Source organism: Notothenia rossii (assembly GCF_949606895.1).
Source record: "Notothenia rossii genome assembly, chromosome: 11".
Taxonomy (NCBI): Eukaryota; Metazoa; Chordata; class Actinopteri; order Perciformes; family Nototheniidae; genus Notothenia; species Notothenia rossii.
The window spans coordinates 12,095,946-12,115,524 of record NC_136910.1 but is presented as its reverse complement, the minus strand read 5'-3'; the positions used below and the strand labels follow the sequence as shown (position 1 = coordinate 12,115,524).

The 19,579-nt window shown below is 38.8% G+C and overlaps 2 protein-coding genes and 1 long non-coding RNA gene across 5 annotated transcripts in view; all 3 read left to right on the top strand.

Moving 5' to 3' along the window:
• The first annotated feature begins 2,887 nt into the window (after window positions 1–2,887).
• Window positions 2,888–4,967, top strand: LOC307024718. Its single transcript, XR_013803966.1, has 4 exons — window positions 2,888–3,121; window positions 3,226–3,326; window positions 4,661–4,771; window positions 4,884–4,967. It is a non-coding gene; the product is annotated as an uncharacterized lncRNA (long non-coding RNA).
• A 1,358-nt stretch (window positions 4,968–6,325) lies between these two features.
• Window positions 6,326–10,980, top strand: LOC307024578 (ras-related protein Rab-5C-like). The gene is made up of 6 exons (XM_079658837.1): window positions 6,326–6,701; window positions 7,636–7,956; window positions 8,335–8,486; window positions 9,184–9,306; window positions 9,443–9,536; window positions 9,900–10,980. Exons 2-6 carry the CDS (start codon window positions 7,788–7,790, stop codon window positions 10,031–10,033), a joined length of 672 nt encoding a protein of 223 aa, XP_079514963.1. The 5' UTR covers window positions 6,326–6,701; window positions 7,636–7,787; the 3' UTR covers window positions 10,034–10,980.
• A 6,438-nt stretch (window positions 10,981–17,418) lies between these two features.
• Window positions 17,419–19,579, top strand: part of LOC307023817 (zinc finger protein 385C-like) — a 61,938-nt gene continuing 59,777 nt past the window's right edge. For 2 of the 3 annotated variants that reach the window (XM_079657396.1, XM_079657394.1), the window contains exon 1: window positions 17,419–17,544. In XM_079657396.1, coding sequence (XP_079513522.1) covers window positions 17,508–17,544 — 37 coding nt within the window. In that variant the 5' untranslated portion in view covers window positions 17,419–17,507. Of the gene's footprint in view, window positions 17,545–17,584; window positions 17,664–19,579 lie in introns of those variants that run through there. The other variant, XM_079657395.1, reaches the window with a different exon arrangement.

Below are 19,579 nucleotides of genomic sequence, written 5' to 3'. Positions count from 1 at the left end.
CGAGGAGGACAGTCGACCCGGTGAGATATCTTAACTTGTTTTGTGTGGATTTGGATTTGGATGCTTCTAGGTAAATGTAACATTTGAATCCTCACACGTTTCACCTTTGCTTTTTTCATATAGAGATTTGTAAACAGACACGTGAAAACTGTATTTTTAAAGGTGAAAACATGAAGACTGTGATTCTCGCTCTCATGGTGTTGGTGGTGGTCAGCCAGGGTGAGTTCATTGTTCAGGAGAAAGAAAATAACTTCCTGTCTGTTCAATATATATATACTTTATTGGCGGAGTGTTTTTAAAATGTTTTTTCATTTACTTTGTGGTTGTTTTTCTTCCTTATCTTCTTTAACTGTGTTTATGTATGGACAATGTAAATTGCTCGTATGTGTGAATCTACTTGGCAATAACCCTGTTTCTGATTATGATTATGACAAAGACAACAAAAAATTAAATGACCAATTAATCTTGAACTGTATTTGTGTTTTTTTATTTTATTATTTGGAGTCATGAAAATGCAGCACTAACCAAACGTTTTGTCTTTTATTTCCCAGGAGAAGCGTTGAGGTGTCACTGCGAAGGCAACACAAATATATGTTCATCAGGCCCAGTTCAGACTTGCGTTAGTTTCTATGACGTCTGTGGCAGCATTCATATTGGATCCCGTAAGTATAGGCCACTCATCCCAGTGTGTTGTAAACAATAAAGAAAAAAAAATTCCCTGGATCAGTTTAGAGTCGATACTTTCAATGTTTCATTTGTTTTTTTATCATGTTTTCACAGATGTCAACCCCGTCAAGCGCTGCATGGGTGGAAATGAGTGCAGGCAGCAGAGTAGATCAGCGTCTGACACCTGCTGCAGACAAGATCTGTGTAACTGATACATTAACGGCATGCAGCACAACTTCCAGTTATAATAATAATCTGCACTCATGAGCTGTATATTATTTCCTTAATAAAGATCAATAAGTTGCAGCAATAGTTGTGGTTGTTTTTTAAATATCAGATAACTTTTTCTTTTATTTCAAATGGAATTCGGACTTTTAAATATTCACATGTATCTGTATGATTTAACCATTTTCACAATTGAATTCCTGAATCCTAAACCGATGCTACAATATCCATCATGAGGAGTCAAATATTTGTGGGGAAGTTTTCAGTTTTTTTCAGTTGCTAACACACAGAAATCTCACATAAAGCATCAATATTTACAGTTTTATTTCAATTGCTAAAACACATTTCTTGACAACAGGGCTCATTTTGTCAAAACACTTTACACAATTCACAAACCCACACACCCAAAGTGCAAAACACCTCATATAGCTAAATGAAGCACTGCACTCGAAACTACATAAATGCAAACAAAAGGTTTGCACCAAATGCACACACTTCACTTATAGCACAAGACACTTTGTCCAACCAACTACACACTGTGGTGCTTTATCTAAAGCACACTCATCTTTTATATGTAGAGAATTCTGCATAAAAAGATTGTTCAAGTTTGTGTGGAGAAACACAAATATACTGTTGTTATACTTTTACTTTTCTCCAAAACAAATTGGTGCAACATTCCTGCACAACACATACTTAGAGTTGTGTAAACACAAATGATGCCTCTGTCAAATACAGAAAAGTGAAAGGAAAACTTTGAAAAATAAATACAAATATTTTTAGAAAAACAGAGGAGAGAAAAAGACTTAGTCTGCATTTTACCAGCTCACTGGGTCTGACCACATCTCCTCATCCACCTGCAGAAGAAGCATCACCTGTAGCCTGACGGTCAAACAGCTTCAACGGTTATGCTGCAAATAACTCTTCAACTGACTTCAGTTCATCCTCCCTGTCTCTTATCCTCCCTCTACCTCTTCCTCTTGCTGCTGCCCATATATCCATTGTTGTTTTTATAAATGTTTTACATGAAGCCTGTTTCTAGTGTTGACATCCTGGTTGATGAGTCAACAATAAAGCAGTTTGGTGTTTATGTTCATTTGGCACGTGTATTTGTTGATTGGTTCATGTTTCAATCAGGAAGGACGGTTTTGATGTAAGAATACATATTTATTGCAGAGATGCACAAATGGATGTAATGGTGATTTTGGCGATTAGGGCCCGTTGTGCAGGAGTATCATTCGGGAGGGTAGAACCGATCCGATGAAACCCCCCTGGGGTCTAGACACTGGTGGTGGTGAATGGATAGTTGGGTCGGTCTGAAGAGGAGTGGCTTGGCTTGACCCTGGATTCAGAGGGACAGGAGGTGAAAAGGGGTGGAGGAGGGTTGCATTGAGTCACCTGAAATGACAGCTGTCAGAGGGGGGAGAGCAGACTTAAAAGGTTTGGCAGAGCGCTATGATAGGCTCTTGGGAATAGAGCGAAGTGATTGGTTAAACTGGAGAGTGACGCCCCCGATCACTTATTGAGAGGAGAGAGAGTAGTTACATGGGAATAGTAAATGAAGAGTAAATACGGTCTTCCTGGTTGAACTTACGCTGAGTTTCATGCGTAGCATTTTTAATGGCAGTGTTTTGAAAATGGCAGACAAGTGAATATGTCAGATTTCTGTGTCTTACTTAGAGAACCGTGTGCAGTGTTTTGCAAAAAGCGCCAAGTTGAATTGCAAATTGGGTGCAGAGCTGAAAATGTGTTCAGAGTTTTGGAGATTTGAGTTGAGGTTTTGCTCTTTGAGTCTGAGTTTAAATAATTAGGCTTTATGTGAGATTATTGTGTGTTACCAACTGAAAGAAACTGTAAGTTCAATGGTATGTAGTCGGGTATGTAGTTTTGGGTGCAGTTAGTCATTCAGCAGGATGTATGAGGTGTTTTGCACTTTGGGTGTGTGGTTTTGTGAATTGTGTAAAGTGTTTTGAGAAAATGAGCAATTAGCAATTGTAAAGTGAGATGATGCTGATATTTCAACTTTGCATACTACCCTACAATGAAATGACAGTGTGCCACATTTCTTGGAAAACTGTTTTAGTTTTTAGTACAACTTGTGCGTTGCATGTGTTTACCGAATTTCAAAGTGAATGATTGACAATGGATTGATTACATTGCTCAACAAGTCCAAATAAAAAGGAAGCTGGCAGCACAGATCAGAGGAATCAGCAACGCAGTGGGGCAATACAAGGTTAGATATCTTTGAGTTCTCTTTTCAAATATGCATTTATTGAAACGCTTCCTGTCGTAGTATTTTATGTCTCAGACTTTTTCACCTTTGCTTTTTTCATATAGAGATATGTGAACAGGCACGTGAAAACCATAGACTGTACATAAAGGTGAAAACATGAGGACTGTGATTCTCGCTCTGATGGTGTTGGTGGGGGTCAGCCAAGGTAAGTTCAGTGTTCAGGAAACAAAGAAAAAACCTTCCTGTCTATTCAATACAATGTGCTTCATTGGCATGATTGTAACAAAGAAAAAGTTGACTTTGATTTTGCTAGAGCTTCATAATGAGAAAAAATAATTATTCAAAAGATCTATGAAATAGCTAAATGCAATTAACCCTTTAACTGTGTTTGACTGTTAACATGTGAATGAATTACACTCATCAGCCATAATATTATGACCACCTGCCTAATATTGTGTGGTTCCTACTTTGCCAAAACAGCCCTGACCCGTCGAGGCATGGACTCCACTAGACCTCTGAGGGTGTATCTGGCACCAGGACGTTAACAGCAGATCCTTTTAGTCCTGTAATCTGCGAGGTGGGGCCTGGATCGGACTTGTTTATCAAGCATATCCCACAGATGCTCGATTGGATTGAGATGAGGTGAATTTGGAGCCCAAGTCAACACCTCAAACTTGTTGTCTTGTTCCTCAAACCATTTCTGAACCACTTTTGCAGTGTGGCAGGGCGCATTATCCTGCTGAAAGAAGCCACTGCCATTAGGGAATACCGCTTCCATAAAGGGGTGTACTTAGTCTGTAACAATGTTTAGGTGGGTGGTATGTGTCAAATTAACATCGACATGAATGACAGGACCCAAGGTTTCCCAGCAGAATATTGCCCAAATCATCACACTGCCTCCGCCAGCTTGCCTTCTTCCCATAGTGAATCCTGGTACCATGTCTTCCCCAGGAAACTGACATACATACCTGGCCATCCACATGATGTAAAATAAAACGTTATTCATCAGACCAGGCCACCTTGCTCATTGTAGGAGCTTTCGGCGGTAGACAGGGGTCAGAATGGGCACCCTGACCGGTCTGTGGCTACGAAGCCCCATACGTAACAAACTGTGATGCACTGTTTGTTCTGAAACCTTTCTAACAGAACCAGCATTAACTGTTTCAGCAATTTGAGTGTGGGGGCCAGTCTTGGCTCCCCACACGCATCAATGAGCCTTCGCCGCCCATGACCCTGTCGACAGGTTCATCGGTTTTCATTACATGGACCACTTTTGGTCTGCTTCGAACGCATCAACTTTAAAGACAAAGTGTTTACTTGCTTCCTTAAATATCCTACCCACTGACAGGTGCTATTGTAACGAGATAATCCGTTATTCACCTCACCTGCTGTCAGTGGTCATAATGTTATGGCTGATCTGTGTATATCCTCCTCGAAAACAAGCTATTGTTAGGGTTTTTTAAACAGCCTTAGAGCTAAAAGACAATTATTTTGAATCATTAAAAAGGAAGTACTATATAAACTTTCCTTATTTCCCAGGAAAAATATTGGTGTGTAGCTGTGGAGGCACGGCAAAGACGTGTTTAGGCTGGGGGGAAACCTGCGGTTTGAATCAAGTCTGTTCCACGTTTCTCATTTTGGTTCAATCCAGTAAGTATAGGCTCATTCTAGTCTGTTGTAAAGGAAAAAAATACATTCCCTGGAACAGTTCAGAGTCAATACTTTCATTGTTTCATTCTGTTTTTTATTCATGTTTTCACAGCTATCGACTTCTTCACAACCTGCATGAATGCAAAAGCCTGCAGGCTTCTGTGTGACACTCCTTAATAAAGATCAATCAATTGCAGCAATTGTTGTTGTTTTTTTATATATAGATAACTTTTTTTTCTTTTTCTTTTTCTTTTTTTCTATATTGACATTTATCTGTATTATTTCCCAATTTACGCACTTTAATTACATATATATATATTGTTTTTCTTGATGTTACAAAATATTAATTTGTTTGCATATTTTATCATATTTATTTGATTTAAAAATGTAATTATGTAACAAAACTTGGATTCAGGTAAAGCGAAAGTACCTGAACATTTGTATTTAGGTAACATTTCAGATATTAAAAATGACTAATAAGAAGTGGTGTAATTACACCGTTCTTTATTAGCCAAAGTCAAGTCATAAATCAAAGTCAACTTTATTGGCCAACTTTCAGTTTATGTGTACAGAGATTAAATATTGTTTCCCACAATCCCAAGGATTAAAAAATACAAATACTGTATATATAAAAAATCAAAACAGTCAGATGTGGATGAATAGGCTATATTATAGTAAAACATTTTACATTCGTGCAAAAGACTTTCCATAGCAGCGTAAAAAGTGTTCGGTGCAGGATGTGTGTGTCTGTGTGTGTGAAGGGGGATATTAAAGTCCAGGTCCAAAGGAGACAGGGGGGAGAGAGGTGGGAGAGAGAGAGAGAGAGAGAGAGAGAGAGAGAGAGAGAGAGAGAGAGAGAGAGAGAGAGAGAGGTGGGAGGGAGGGGAGAAAGTTCAGCGCCTGGGGAAAGAGCTGTTAAGTCGGGTGGAGCTCGACGAGTGATGTGGTGTTGTTCCTCCAGGAGAGGTCCTCAGTGATGGTCACCCCCAGGAATTTGGTGCTGCTCACCCGCTCCACAGCATCCACTGATTGTCTGTGGGTGGGGTTGTTGGTTGTAGGTTCTCCTGAAGTCGACAACACTCCCCTTTCTTTCCCCCACATTAAGGAAGATTGTTATTAATGCACAAGTGGGAGGCCTGATTCTGTGACTAACACTTGATGATGGAAGTCAGTGCTACAGGGCGGTAGTCATTAAAGCGGGATGGAGATGACTTCTTCGGCACAGGACAGGTACGATGGTGGTTTCCTTGAAGCACAAGGGAACAACAGCCTGGCTCAGGGAGATGTTGCAGATGTCTGTGAGCTCAGCTGTGCAGTCCTTTAGTACCGACCAGGAATGTTGTCAGGCTGAGGCCCATAAGCGTTTCGAGTGTTAATCCTTAACAGTGTGCTCCTCACACTGCCTTTTTTTTTAAAACAACTTTTACAACTTATTTTATCAGATTGTTTATGTTTGCACAGCCAGACACCAAATTCAAAAGTGTAATGTGTAATGTGTATGGCAATAAACTTGATTCTGATTCTGATATAAACATGTAATTAAGAGTTCAGTAATGTGTTCTTTGAAAATCGTAGTAAAATTATATTTTTAAACTGTTGTACTAATGTACGTGAAATGTAATATAATCTATACGTTAAGAATTAATTCAATGTTATATTTCATATGTTCAAAATGTGTAATGACGTCGAACAAAGGTGTTTTCAATAGACAGTATGTTGGCTCTGCCTCTGAGGCCCAATATCCGGCCATCTGATTGGCTGCAAATTGCATCACATGACTGACAAATCCAGGAAGTATTTTGGTTACCCAAGGCGGAAGCGTATATTTTACTGAACCTGAAAGTGTTTTCAAGAAAGAACATTGTTTACTGGGACCAACACGGTTACAACTCACTATTCACAGGGAGGATTGGATGTCTTTACGTTGTTGGTAAGAACGCAAACTTGCTATGTTTGTCATTTGAGTATTTTTTCTTGTTAGCCGAGGTTAGCATGCTAACTGAGCGTTAGCCTCGAAGCTAACTTACAGTTGTTGTTTTTCCATATGGTTATTCGGTCAAAGTTAGGATCAGCAGGCTAATCAGTTTGTTTAGACATTGTTATAGTCGTCTTATTATGTCAAATACATATAAATTATATTTTATTCTAGACTGTGTTTATAAAATTGTGGTGCAAGATAATAAAAGCTGTGTGTCATCTCAGTTATATATTTAAATGAACAGATAACCCTTCAGAGTATCTCACCTTTTAGAAACTGTATCTCCCACATGTGATCTAACTAACGATTACATTATGTCTACAAACGTTATTAGAGTTAGGTGTTTATGTGGTTCCAACCAACATTACACTGTACACTTAATAAAGTACACATGTATGTGTTGTTAACTGGTAAAGTAGAAGATAATCAGATGTAAATAAACACATACAAATTCTAAAAAAGTCAAAATAATTAAAATAAAGGTTGAGTGCCTGTCCTATTTCTATAAACAAACAAATATAACTGTGCTGCAATATAAGACTTATTTTATCATCAATTACTCTGCAAATGATCATGAATGATAAATCCTTTTCTCCCGAATATGTTAGGAAAAAGTGAACAATTTGTTTGCAGACTTTCAAAAATGACTTCTTTAAAAACAAGCAAATGTACCATTACCTATCTTCAGTTTCATTTATGATACAGAGCACAGAAAAAACTTCACCTTTGAAAAGCTGGATCATGTTTTGAATTTAAAAAAGTTTAATTAGTTGACAATTAGTGTTATGTTTAAGGTTCCTTTGCAATACATCTGGCCCGACTGGTTATGCATCATTTGTTTTGTGTGTAGTAGTTCTAATAAGTCCTCTGATTTTTATTCTTCAAGGTAGACTAGGTGACCCAACCGCTTGCCCGATCCGATCTGGTTCTTCCCACCGCGAGTTTTGGCCTCTGACCCCGCTCACACTCAGTGCTTCCAGACTCAGCGTTAACCTGTAGTTTCAGCCCATCATCCCATAACTGCCCCTTTCTCTGTCAATGGCTGGGCGTGGTGGAGGATCGACCAGGCCAAATGGTGCTGCCGCAGCAAGCAAAATCTGCCAATTCAAACTGGTGCTGCTCGGGGAGTCAGCCGTGGGCAAGTCCAGCTTAGTGCTGCGCTTCGTCAAAGGCCAGTTTCATGAATTCCAGGAAAGCACCATTGGAGGTAGGAGACAAAAAAATACCTATTGACTTTTGAAGAAGGTTTTTTTTCTTCAAAATGTGTTTTGGCTGTCTCAGTTGACAGATTGTGTGATGAATACCATTGAATGTATGGATGAATGTATCAACTATAGTTCCAATATATTGAGTTCAGAAATGTAAATATAAAGACATTGTCACATCTACCTACGGATATTTTCACACATCCTGTTCCCAATGCCAAAAATGAACTTGAATGCTCAGAAGAAGTGACATGTATCATTAAAAATCCAAAATAAATAATAATTGTGTGAGTTTGAGAGTATTTAAGCCCTTAATTGCTGCGTACATGGACACTAAAACAATGTCATTCCACTGATCTCCATTATCCTGCTCTCCTCAGCCGCCTTCCTCACTCAGACCGTCTGTCTGGACGACACCACTGTGAAGTTTGAGATATGGGACACAGCCGGTCAGGAGCGCTACCACAGTCTGGCTCCAATGTATTACAGAGGCGCGCAGGCAGCCATCGTGGTCTACGACATCACCAACACAGTAGGTTTCCCCTGCAGGGAAACCACGCCATGATACACTCAGACGAGTTGTTGCTCTAGCAGTAGTGTTTTACTTTTACTTCACTTAAGTGGCCTATAGTGCTGCCACTAAAGAGATATGTTCAGTATCGACAAATCTGCCAATTCTTTTCTGATTATTTTGTTTGGTCAATTTATGTCTACACATTTGAATAATGATCACTGTTTGGGAAATCTTAGGTCATATCTTTTTAAATAGTCTTATTGTGTCAGTCTAAAACCCAAAGTTATTTAGTTACCACAAATTATAACAGTAAATCAGCTAATTTAATTTTCTTTATGATGCTAACAAAAGCATTTTCTGCCATTAAATGTTTATAATATTTTTTGTTTCTTAATTGTTTTCCTATTCCTCGCTATTGTTACCAAAAGTGGCACCAGTTGAGGCAAAACTATGAATATATTCAGAAGTCATTGAACATGTTGTAATATTTTAGGAGATGTCATTTAATTGTATGGCAGCTGTGTTGAAGGGTAGAGCAACCTAGGTTCTGAGTTTACAATGACATTTCACCTAGTCTAAAATTACACTGTAGGTGTTCATACATGAAGGTGTTTTGACGTCACAGTGACAATACATATATGTTCCACTCGACCTAAATATAGTTATCCTGTGTGAACATATTCATCGATATTAATACAGTTTGTTGCTCAACTAGGATACATTTACAAGAGCAAAGAACTGGGTGAAGGAGCTGCAGAGACAAGCCAGCCCCAACATAGTGATCGCTCTGGCTGGAAACAAGGCCGACATTGCAAACAAGAGAGCCGTAGACCTTCAGGTATGACAAAGTACAGCACAATGAGTTCACACATTCAAAGCCTGAGTCTTAATTTATTTAATTGTAAAATTGTAATAAACTTTCCAGTGCTGTAAATGTTTATCTGTGTCCCTTAATATCTAAATGATGTGCTTAGGAGGCTCAAACATACGCTGAGGACAACAGTCTGCTGTTCATGGAGACCTCGGCTAAGACTGCCATGAACGTCAATGAAATTTTCATGGCTATTGGTAAGTTCAATTACACACATTTCAAAACAAGATAACTGACACTTACTTTGACTGACCTCAAATGAATTAGATAGGTACTTAATTGATTTTTGGCAATTTTTTGATTGAGACTGACACTGGCTGTCAGATCGGCACATCCCTATTGGGACAAAAGCAGATATATGTCCACATTACTTCATCGGAAATCAAAAGAAACATTTAATCACCTTTTTAAATACAAGCGGTTCTCTCAAATAAGAGCTGTTTGTGTCCAAGAGGGATTTTAGGTGAAGACAAACTTAAAGCTTGTAAGTGTGAAGATTATTTTGTTATGCTGCAATTTACCAGAACTCTTTTCAAACATCCGTTGTCCTGTCCCTGCAGCAAAGAAGCTCCCGAAGAGCGACCCCCAGGGAGCTGGAGCGGGGGGGCGGACCAGGACAGGAGTGGATCTACAGGAGGCTGCGCCTCAGAGCCGCAGCAGCCAGTGCTGCGGGGGGGGCAACAGTGGCAATTAGCAAGGAGAAAACCATGAACTTAGTGAGCGAGCACTGAACATCGTTTTAAGGACAGCACGTAGCTAAAATCCCAGAGAGGCAGGAGAGGGCAGAGCCACTCGCCGCCCTGCACTTAAACTGAGATTACAGATGAGATTATCTGGATCCTCTTTGATTAAAGGAACATTTTTTTTTAAAGAATCATAAGCTAGAGGGAATTACCAAGACCCCTCACTACTTCTCTGTCTCTCCCCCGTGTTACTATCTACCTCCCTGTTCCTCTTCGGCCTCCCCCTCCTTTGATTGAATTCTGTCTTAAAATATTATTATTTTTGAAGAGTGATGCTGAGGTTGTTTGCCATTTTGTGTGTGTGTGTGTGTGTGTGTGTGTGTGTGTGTGTGTGTGTGTGTGTGTGTGTGTGTGTGTGTGTGTGTGTGTGTGTGTGTGTGTGTGTGTGTGTGTGTGTGTGTGTGTGTGTGTGTGTGTGTGTGTGTGTGTGTGTGTGTGTGTGTGTGTGTGTGTGTGTGTGTGTGTGTGTGTGTGTGTGTGTGTGTGTGTGTGTGTGTCATGTATATTGGCAGTTTACTTTTCTACTCATCCCTCTATATTGATCATTACAATTAAAGATAAAAATACCCACCTACTAATGCGGAAATATGCATACGACAGAGCATTTAATCTTTTAAGGTTTTTGTCTTATTGCAATTTAGAGAACAGCATTCTGTTCTTCCTAGGGACCTGGACATGACTCAGTTATAAGGAAAGCTCTAGACTTTGCTTCTCGAAGCAGGTTGTGATTTAATAGGCTACACTTCTGAAGATGTTTCTGAACTGTGCAACAAATGCAGTTGTTTGCATTCATTGTGTTTGGATACCTGTAACACCCAAGAGTTGTTAGCCTTTTTTAAAAGAAATGTGAAAATAACGTGTAAATCAAAAAAAAAAGTAATAAATAACATGGAAGATTTGTTTTGTTTTTAATTGTTTTCCAATGGTATGGTCATACTCGGCTCAAATTGAGTCATTGGAGGATGATCATTTTATTTGGATGAGTGTTCTTTATTAGCAGGAGGGTTCAAACTACTCTGGTCTGGTTTAGGGTTTTCTAAACAGGGTTTTTAGATTTCTAACATACAGTCTTCTTCATCTTTACATCCAGGACTATATATTTATGTTTACCCTTTCTCTTATACTGGTATCATTTCACACATACATAGTGATAGATATATATCACTCACATATGAGAGATATGTCTCTTTTATCCAGTATCTTACAAATGTCTGAATCTTGCCCTGTATTATGCTATTGGAAACACATTTTTTAGATGATGGGAATTCTGAAATGCCCCTTTGTGCAGTGAGTGTCAAAAATAATCAGATAGCATTCCTGCTATCAGTAAACCTTTCCAACCACTAGATGGCAGCATCACACTTTAATCTAAAGTCGCAAATGCGTCCTTTACAAGGCATGTGTGGCAATGAATGTATCATATGTCCTTATGAGTAACTAAACCCATTCAATTGGTATATAATTGCTCTTGGTCTTCAATCTTTAATTCTTCAATTATTGATATTGAACTCAACATTAAAGTGATATTTTGTGCAAAATTGTCAATTCAATAGCTTGAAAGTCTGCCAATCTGTGTGAAAAGTGGATGATATGTACACTGGTTAGGGTAATGTTGTGAATCGAGTGGCCTGTGTTCATGGTCCATAACATACGCCTGCCCATACCATAACCCCACCACCACCATGGGCCACTCGATTCACAACATTACCCTAACCCTAATCCTAACCCTCACACCAGATACTGACTGGTTTTCGGGCCCCCCCAGACCCCCCCAATAAAGCAAAAATTCACGTTTCAGAGTGGCCTTTTATAGTGGCCAGCCTAAGGCACACCTGTGCAATAATCATGCTGTCTAATCAGCATCTTGATATGCCACACCTGTGAGGTGGGATGGATTATCTCGGCAAAGGAGAAGTGCTCACTATCACAGATCTTTTCAGATTCGTGAACAACATTTGAGAGAAATGGTTATTTTCTGTATGTAGAAATTGTTTTTGATCTTTGAGTTCATCTCATGAAAAATGGGAGCAAAAACAAAAGTGTTGCGTTTATATTTTTGTAACATTACTAGGCCAAAAGCTATTACTGGCAAAGTTAGAAAAAGGTGTCCTGCAGAGGATCGGACCAGAAGGGGTTTGCTTCTTTTATGGAAGCCTGATTATTCTGCAGCTCATTTTAAAGAAGGGTTTTGTTTAATGAAGCAGTACACTCTGCTTTAATGAACGGTACCTTTTTAATAGAGGTCTGAAGGCTTTGAGCTTTAAGAATATTTGCTTAAGAAACTGTAAATGGCATTCATGCAAAGAAGGTTTTCTAGAAATGTAATAATTGCATCAGCCTGAGCAGTAATAGCAGTGAGATAGGAGCCATGCTTCTGTATCACACATTTAAAAAAGATTTTTCAGGAAATCTAACAAGAGAACATGTCTTACACACCAAAGGACCTTTAAAGGGTCCCTTTATAAAACCTTTATTTGGATAATAACCTTGTCTTGATGCTTTACTTTAAATGTGAATTCTACATACAGAATACACCCAACAAACATATTTAAACAAAATGTCAAATATGAGATTTATTTTGAATGGTAATATAATGAGTACACTAATTGCTGTTTAGCCAAAATACAAAATAAACTAATGAAGAATTATGTACAATGCAGTGGATTCGAGTATTGTCTGTTGTTCTGACCCTCCATGTAAAACATATCCTTTTTTTTACAACAGTGTCAGCTGACAGCCTTGCTATTGTGGCTTTGATGCCTCAAACCTAAAATGCAATCAATTTGTAATGCAATTCACACACACACACACACACACACACACGGAGGCACACTCGCCTCAGAAAAAGGCAGCGGTCGGCCGCTCTTTTCACAGTAAATGATTTCTCATTTGTTGAACTGTCAGTCAAGATGTGTTCTGTCAGAAAAGAAACTCATTTCATACTTGGCCTCTGTGAATCATAATGCTGTGAGAGCTGGACTGAAATTGACTGCGTTTAGAGGAAGAGATTTGCAGAATAAAGGAAATGTGCCGTGAAAACAAATGCAGCCGGTTAAGCTTTTACATTATTTCTACTCATATTGGTTCAAGAAATGAGACAGGTTAAATAGCCAAAACCTAGATTTATTGTGTTTTAATAACAATAAGGATTTCAGCATTGGTTTTGTGATCTTGAGCCACCAATGGGGCAATTTTAGGGCAGTACAAAAGACAGAAAAACAGACTCAGTCAAATTCTCGCTCTGATAGATTCCTTCTATCTGCCTGGACAGAAAGAAATGTCATTAAATACCAAGGGCACAGAGACACGGTATCTGGATTGCATTCTGTAGTTAGAGATTCCTGATAGCGATAGTATATGTGATGCGGTACAATAATTGTCTCTTATCTAAAATGAAACATCTAACAATGTTGCCACCGGGTAGGAACATCATGAAGCAGGAAGCAGGAAACAGAATAAAGCACAATGGACAGTCGTTGAATGAAAAGCAAATGTTATGTTGAATCAGATTTTGCTCATGCTATATGTTTTATTGAATATTCACACTTTGGCAACTGATTACTAAAAGCCAAGTAAAGAATGAATTCAACTTTTTTTATTTACCCATTCAATTCTTGCAGGGAGTGAAATAAGAACATATAATCCCATATCAGCAAATATAAATCCTCTGTGACCATTTCACATTAAAAAAATAACATTTATGTTTGCGTTTCCTTCCTTTAATCACTTTTTTTTCAAGGCATCACCGCCCTCCCAAGCATAGTTCTGTTTCTGAGTCAACACAAGTGGACCTTAGTGGCATTGGCCCTCAAGGACAGAGGGGGCGATAGAACAAAATGCACACTCAGCACATCTCACCCACAATCGTTTGATTCTGTTTTTAAAGGTCTCATCATTTATTCTCAATTCTTAGGATCAGTATTTTATTGTCACATGTTTCTGTCTAACCTTACATTTACAAACGGCTAAGTGTTGACAATGTTTGACTCAATCAATACCAAGAAGTTACTTATGTTCTATGATGAATAAAAGGTCCAAATGCTACTCCGCTGTAGTGGAGTAGTAACTGTTTGTCACATTAAGCCTGAAGCTTATTGTAGTCATGCAGATACTCTTAAAGGGGCCCTATTATGCTTTTGGGGCTTTCTCTGTCCTGTAATGTGTTATAAAGGTTTTTGTGCAGGTAAGTTGTTTGCCCACCACACAGGGGGGGGGGGGGGGGGGGGGCTGCCTGAAACGCCTCAATTGTAGTCCTTGGTTTACTTTTGCGCCATATAGACATAACTATGTAACACTTGCGTTTCTATTGGCTAGCACTCCAACACATTGTACTGTATGTTAGCTAACCAATCAGAGCAGATTCGGCTCTGGTTTCAGAGGGTGAAAAGAGGTGATGCAGCACAGCCAGTATGTGAAAAGTAAAGCTTTTTTGAACATTAAAGCATGTAAACATGTCACAGTAGAGGCAAAAAATACATTACATTTCATTAGATGCTTTTATCCAAAGCAACTTACATACATTCAGTACTGTGGAAAATCCCCAGGAGCAATTTGGGGTGAAATGTCTTGCCCAGGAACACAACGAAATGCTGACTGCAGTGGGACTCGAACTTGCTATCCTCTGATTTGAAGTCTAGCACACTATCCACTGAGCCACAGCCTCCCAAATATAAATATGAAACCTGAATATGAGCATAATAGGGCCCCTTTAACCGAGGAGGGTGACACTGTTTAAAAGTGTGAACGTCCATCATCATGGGTGCAGCATCCTCTCCTCCAGATTCTCACTCTTTAAATGAACTACTCTTATCCTTCAAAGTGCCATCTTAATCAAGCTTTGAAGATGGAAAACGTTGCCATAGTGACCAGGTTAAACTGAAGGGTACGGCAGGTTTCTTACTAATTCTGGGACCAGAGGAATAGAAATGTCCTATAATGAAAGCACTCAAGATAATGACGGAGCCGAGCATTGGTATTCACTTGGATGCCTGATTGGACTACGGCTTCATGGAAATATGGAAACAAAATACAACATATAAAGCCATTCGTTTCAAATGTTGCTTTTATTGTGAAGCATTATTTTCAAATGTAACAAAACACGGTATTGCCATGCATTTTCTTTTTATATACATAGTGTGACAAGAAAAATAAAATGGTTTATAATAAATTCATTCATCTAAAAACAAAGTTATAATAATAATAATAGAGAGGCAACAATTATTGTACTTATTGATGAGTTGATTACCAGAAAAATTAAGTATTTTGATGATCAAGCAGTCATTTGAGTAATTCATGAGGCAAACATTATAGAAAATGCTTGCTTTTCAGCCCTGAGAATATGGATATTTCCTAATTTTCTCTGTTTTATATCATATTAAGGTGGTATCTTTGGGGTTGGAAGACAATTAAAGACATGAATTTGTACTGATATGGATAAAAAACTCAATAGATTAATCTATGATAGAATTAGCAGATCGATAATGACAATAATTGATTGTTTCAGCCCTTAATAATAATATCCCCTGTGTAACTTCACGTACAAAATGTTATTCATACGTAACAACAAAACACAAAACATCTAAAACAAAACCATCACACCCCATACCAACAGGAGACGCTGCTGTTGTGTGCTAGATGTGTCCGCATGTTTTCTTTGTATCCACAAACACAAGCAGGGACGTCACTCCATGTTGAGCTATGATATCTTACACCGTTGTCTCTGGTCACACAAGCCCGTGAACCTTTTATTTTTAGGGCGTCTGCCTTGTGGCGGGGTCAAGCAGGGAGCAAAAGGACTTCAGTGAGAAGGACATATCTCAAACTCGAAGTATGTTTCCACCGAGATCTATCATCGTCCGGCTGACAGCTGACCCAGACAGCAGGTTGAACGGCCGCAGCAAATACCAGCATGAGTCTGTGTCACTGCACTCCCAAACTCATCTGCAGGCTTCTACTTTTGAACATGGCCCAACAATGTTAATGAGGGGCTATAGAGGGGTGGGATTGGGGGGTGATGTCTGTTGATAGCATACACACAAGACCCAAAGGTGGAGAGGATTTGACGTGTCAGGGTGATACAACATGTTCCTTTGAAGTGGCTTCTACGTGGTAGTAGGTTGTAATAGATTTATGAACATGCATTAGCAATATTTCAGTAGGTCTTTTTCAAATAACTTAATTGAGGTCACTCAAAAATGTATTTTCCCTGGACAAAATTAGCAAGTAATGAGACAGAGGTACATATAATACCAGTATACTCTTCATGGGGATTATTACAAATCCGTCTGTTGTATATTGTCCTCTCTAAACATGGCATTAAATACTACAAATACCACCATGCATCCCACCTTACAAACAAGGTGTTGCTAGTTGCAATCCAGTTGCATTATGGTTGCATTTTACTGCTATTTCTTTTAATCTACTGTATGTCTTTCAAATCAACCAAGTGTTGTGATAATGATACTAAATCACTGGAGTGACCCTATAATATCTGCTCTACTTCACACCACTAAGTAGCTCCAAGGCAGATTGGCTGATATCAGTTTATCGTCTGGACATTTTGAATTTTGAAGTCGGCCTACATGTTGCCTCAATTGGAAATGTATGTTTTTTAAGAATTCCTCTTGAAAAAACATATGAAAATGAAAGATGTCAATTTAGAAGCAGTGGCAGCGTGATATACACTTGTTTGTCCACATCATAGCACTGCTACTTCGTGTAGGCCTATACCACTCAGTCCATTGCGTGTTCCCAATTTGTAATTATCATTCTAAATTATTTTTATGATTTGTGTCAATGTTTTTTGAAGAGGCAAAAACCCCATTATGTTATGCTCTACTATTCACTGTCTCATATTGTTGTCTTAAAGCTAAGCAGCCATGTTGAAGAAACAATCACACTTAATCAGAATCTATTCTGAGTATAAAGTCTGCATTATTATGTTTATCAATTCTTGTAGATGTGCAGCTAATTTTTAATACTAAAGTCTGTATGCTGCAGGGTAGCTTGTGAATGTGTGTATCTATAAGTGTTGTATATATTACAAATTATTATTTCAAATCTGCAAAGTTACTAAAGATATTAAATACATTTAATTGGGTAGAAGTACAGGATTTACCTCTGAATTGTAGTGGGGTACGTTCAAAGTAGCACAAAAATAATAATCTCTCAAAATTTGAATTGAGTAAAGTAATTAAGTACTTAGTTACTTTACACCAATGGAATGGTGGTTCCTCTGTTTTCTCTTACGGACTGCTTTAATTTGTCCTCTCCCTCTCTCTCGTTCTCGCGCAACGTTTTGGTATCTCAGTCGCGCAGGCGGCAGTGGCACAGCGCGCGCACATTATCCGCGTGGTTTATCTCGGATTGCTCACAGGACTGAAAAGCCTGCAGCTGAGCTCGCTCTGTAATCAGTGACACCTGAAAATGGACATCAGCAACGGAGCAGCAGTGAAACACACAGGTAGGAAAACGCTTTTAATTCCCACATGTCGAGGCGGTTTCCCTGTGTGTGAGTCATTTTACACGCATGAAGACGCTCCAGTCTGTCCACTTAATGTTTTACAAATGTTTCCACCTAATGTGAGTATTTTTTCATGAGGTAAAGATGAATTGTTTTGTCCGAAGCTGTCACAAACCAGCAAATACACTATTAGTTGTGTTTGTAACGCTACTCGAGGGACAACAGTGCAGGTGTTTTACTTTTCTTAAATGAACACATTTACCCTCTTTTGTTACGATGAAGCTGTTGCTGCCTTTAAAAATAATGTGGTTATGTTGTAGTTTTTGAACCAACTTGTTGTAGGGCTGTGAATGTTTGAGCAAGACTGGCCAGAATGCAAACATGTTACCCTTTCTTTTAAATTGAGCTTTCAATTTAATTTCAGCTTTCACATTTGTTATCTTTACTTAACTCTAGAGTATAATAAACATTATGTTTGATACGTTTTTTTGTATTTATCATGGTTCATACTAGTTATCTTTCAGTGGATGGAGGTCAAATGTGAGGTGAGCAGGTTAATGAATTGAGTCATTATCTAAACCTTGGACTACAAGGATCTTACACTATATACCCACAAAGTAAAGTTGTGAATGTGTTGTGCTCCTATGCACATTTTCACACTGGTACGTGTGTGTTCGTTTGTGTGTATGTGTGCCTGTGATGCTTATGTTCATCATCTTTAGACCTTTACAACTTTTTTCTATAGGATTTATTGAGGGGGACTGTTGTATGTGTGGGGGTTTTATTCCTCCATCTATACACCTGGACTGAATAGAAAAATACTAACTGTTAGTATTGGAAAAAAATGAAAACTGCTTATAATGTCTTGTTATGTCCTTGGGAGAAGAAAAGGAGTGAACTTGGTTATTAGTGGTTATGCTCTTGATGCATGCATTTATATTATGATCTGAAAACAATCAAAAAGGCCCAAGATAAAACATGTGTAATGTTGGTTTCTTCAGGCCAAAAAGTAAAACAGTAAATACTGACAATTGAGAGATTTTTATTTAATATTTTACAAAAAATAATGATTGAATCACTTATTTGACTTTGCAAGTGGTTACAGAATCCTTTCAGGTGTGAATTATATATCATTCAATGTGTTGAAACACATTGTGAGTCAGCCTTGTTGCTCACATTTCAGCTCATTTGTGTTTTTTCCTGCGGTCTTTCACTGTCCTTACTGAGTGTTGCCATGGCTTACTCAGCTGCTACTCAATTTGAGCCGAGTATACCCACTTAAACACCAAGCGTTGGCCACATCATCATCTTCTTCATCCTCTTTAGATGACCTTGCTCTCCTTCGTCCCCCTCTGCGTCAGTTTCAAACCTAAATGGCTGCAAATGACGCCCGCCTTCCCGCCTGCCAAGCACCGCCGCAGAGATGTTCTTTCCCACTGCATGCGAGCAGTCATTTTCACTGTGAACAAAAGGTCCTTGATTCATCAAATCCCGCACCTCCTACTGCCCACTCTCCAGAGTGATGCTGTAATTTTCACTAGCACTGCTCCTGTGTGATGTGGGGAGAGTCCTGTTTTTGTCGTACCTTGTGTGATTCTGGTGGTGTTTTGCTGTAGGTGTGTTCACAGCTGGGACACACTTACACTCTCCAAGCAGCATGATGACTCAAATTCACAAAATGAGTCTCCTAAAAAAGGCTAAGCCGGTTTTGATATAGAATATTTTAAACATAAGATGAACTCATTCTACTACATACACTTTACATTAAACATGTTGAGGAACCAGACTGCTAACGGCTTTAATTGAAAGGCAATAGGTCATTGTTTTGGGGCTCGTTTTAAACAAATGACTGACAATGAGACCATTTTGTTTGTCTGTGACAGTGAGAAACCTCACTTTCACCAGAGCAGTGCAAAATGATGTGAGAGGTCTGGTTAGCTTCTGAGTGGGTATAACAAATTGTGGTTCAAGGCCACCCAGAGCTCTGTGAACGAAAAATATTCTTAAAGGTTTGTTAGGGAGTACTGGAGGACAC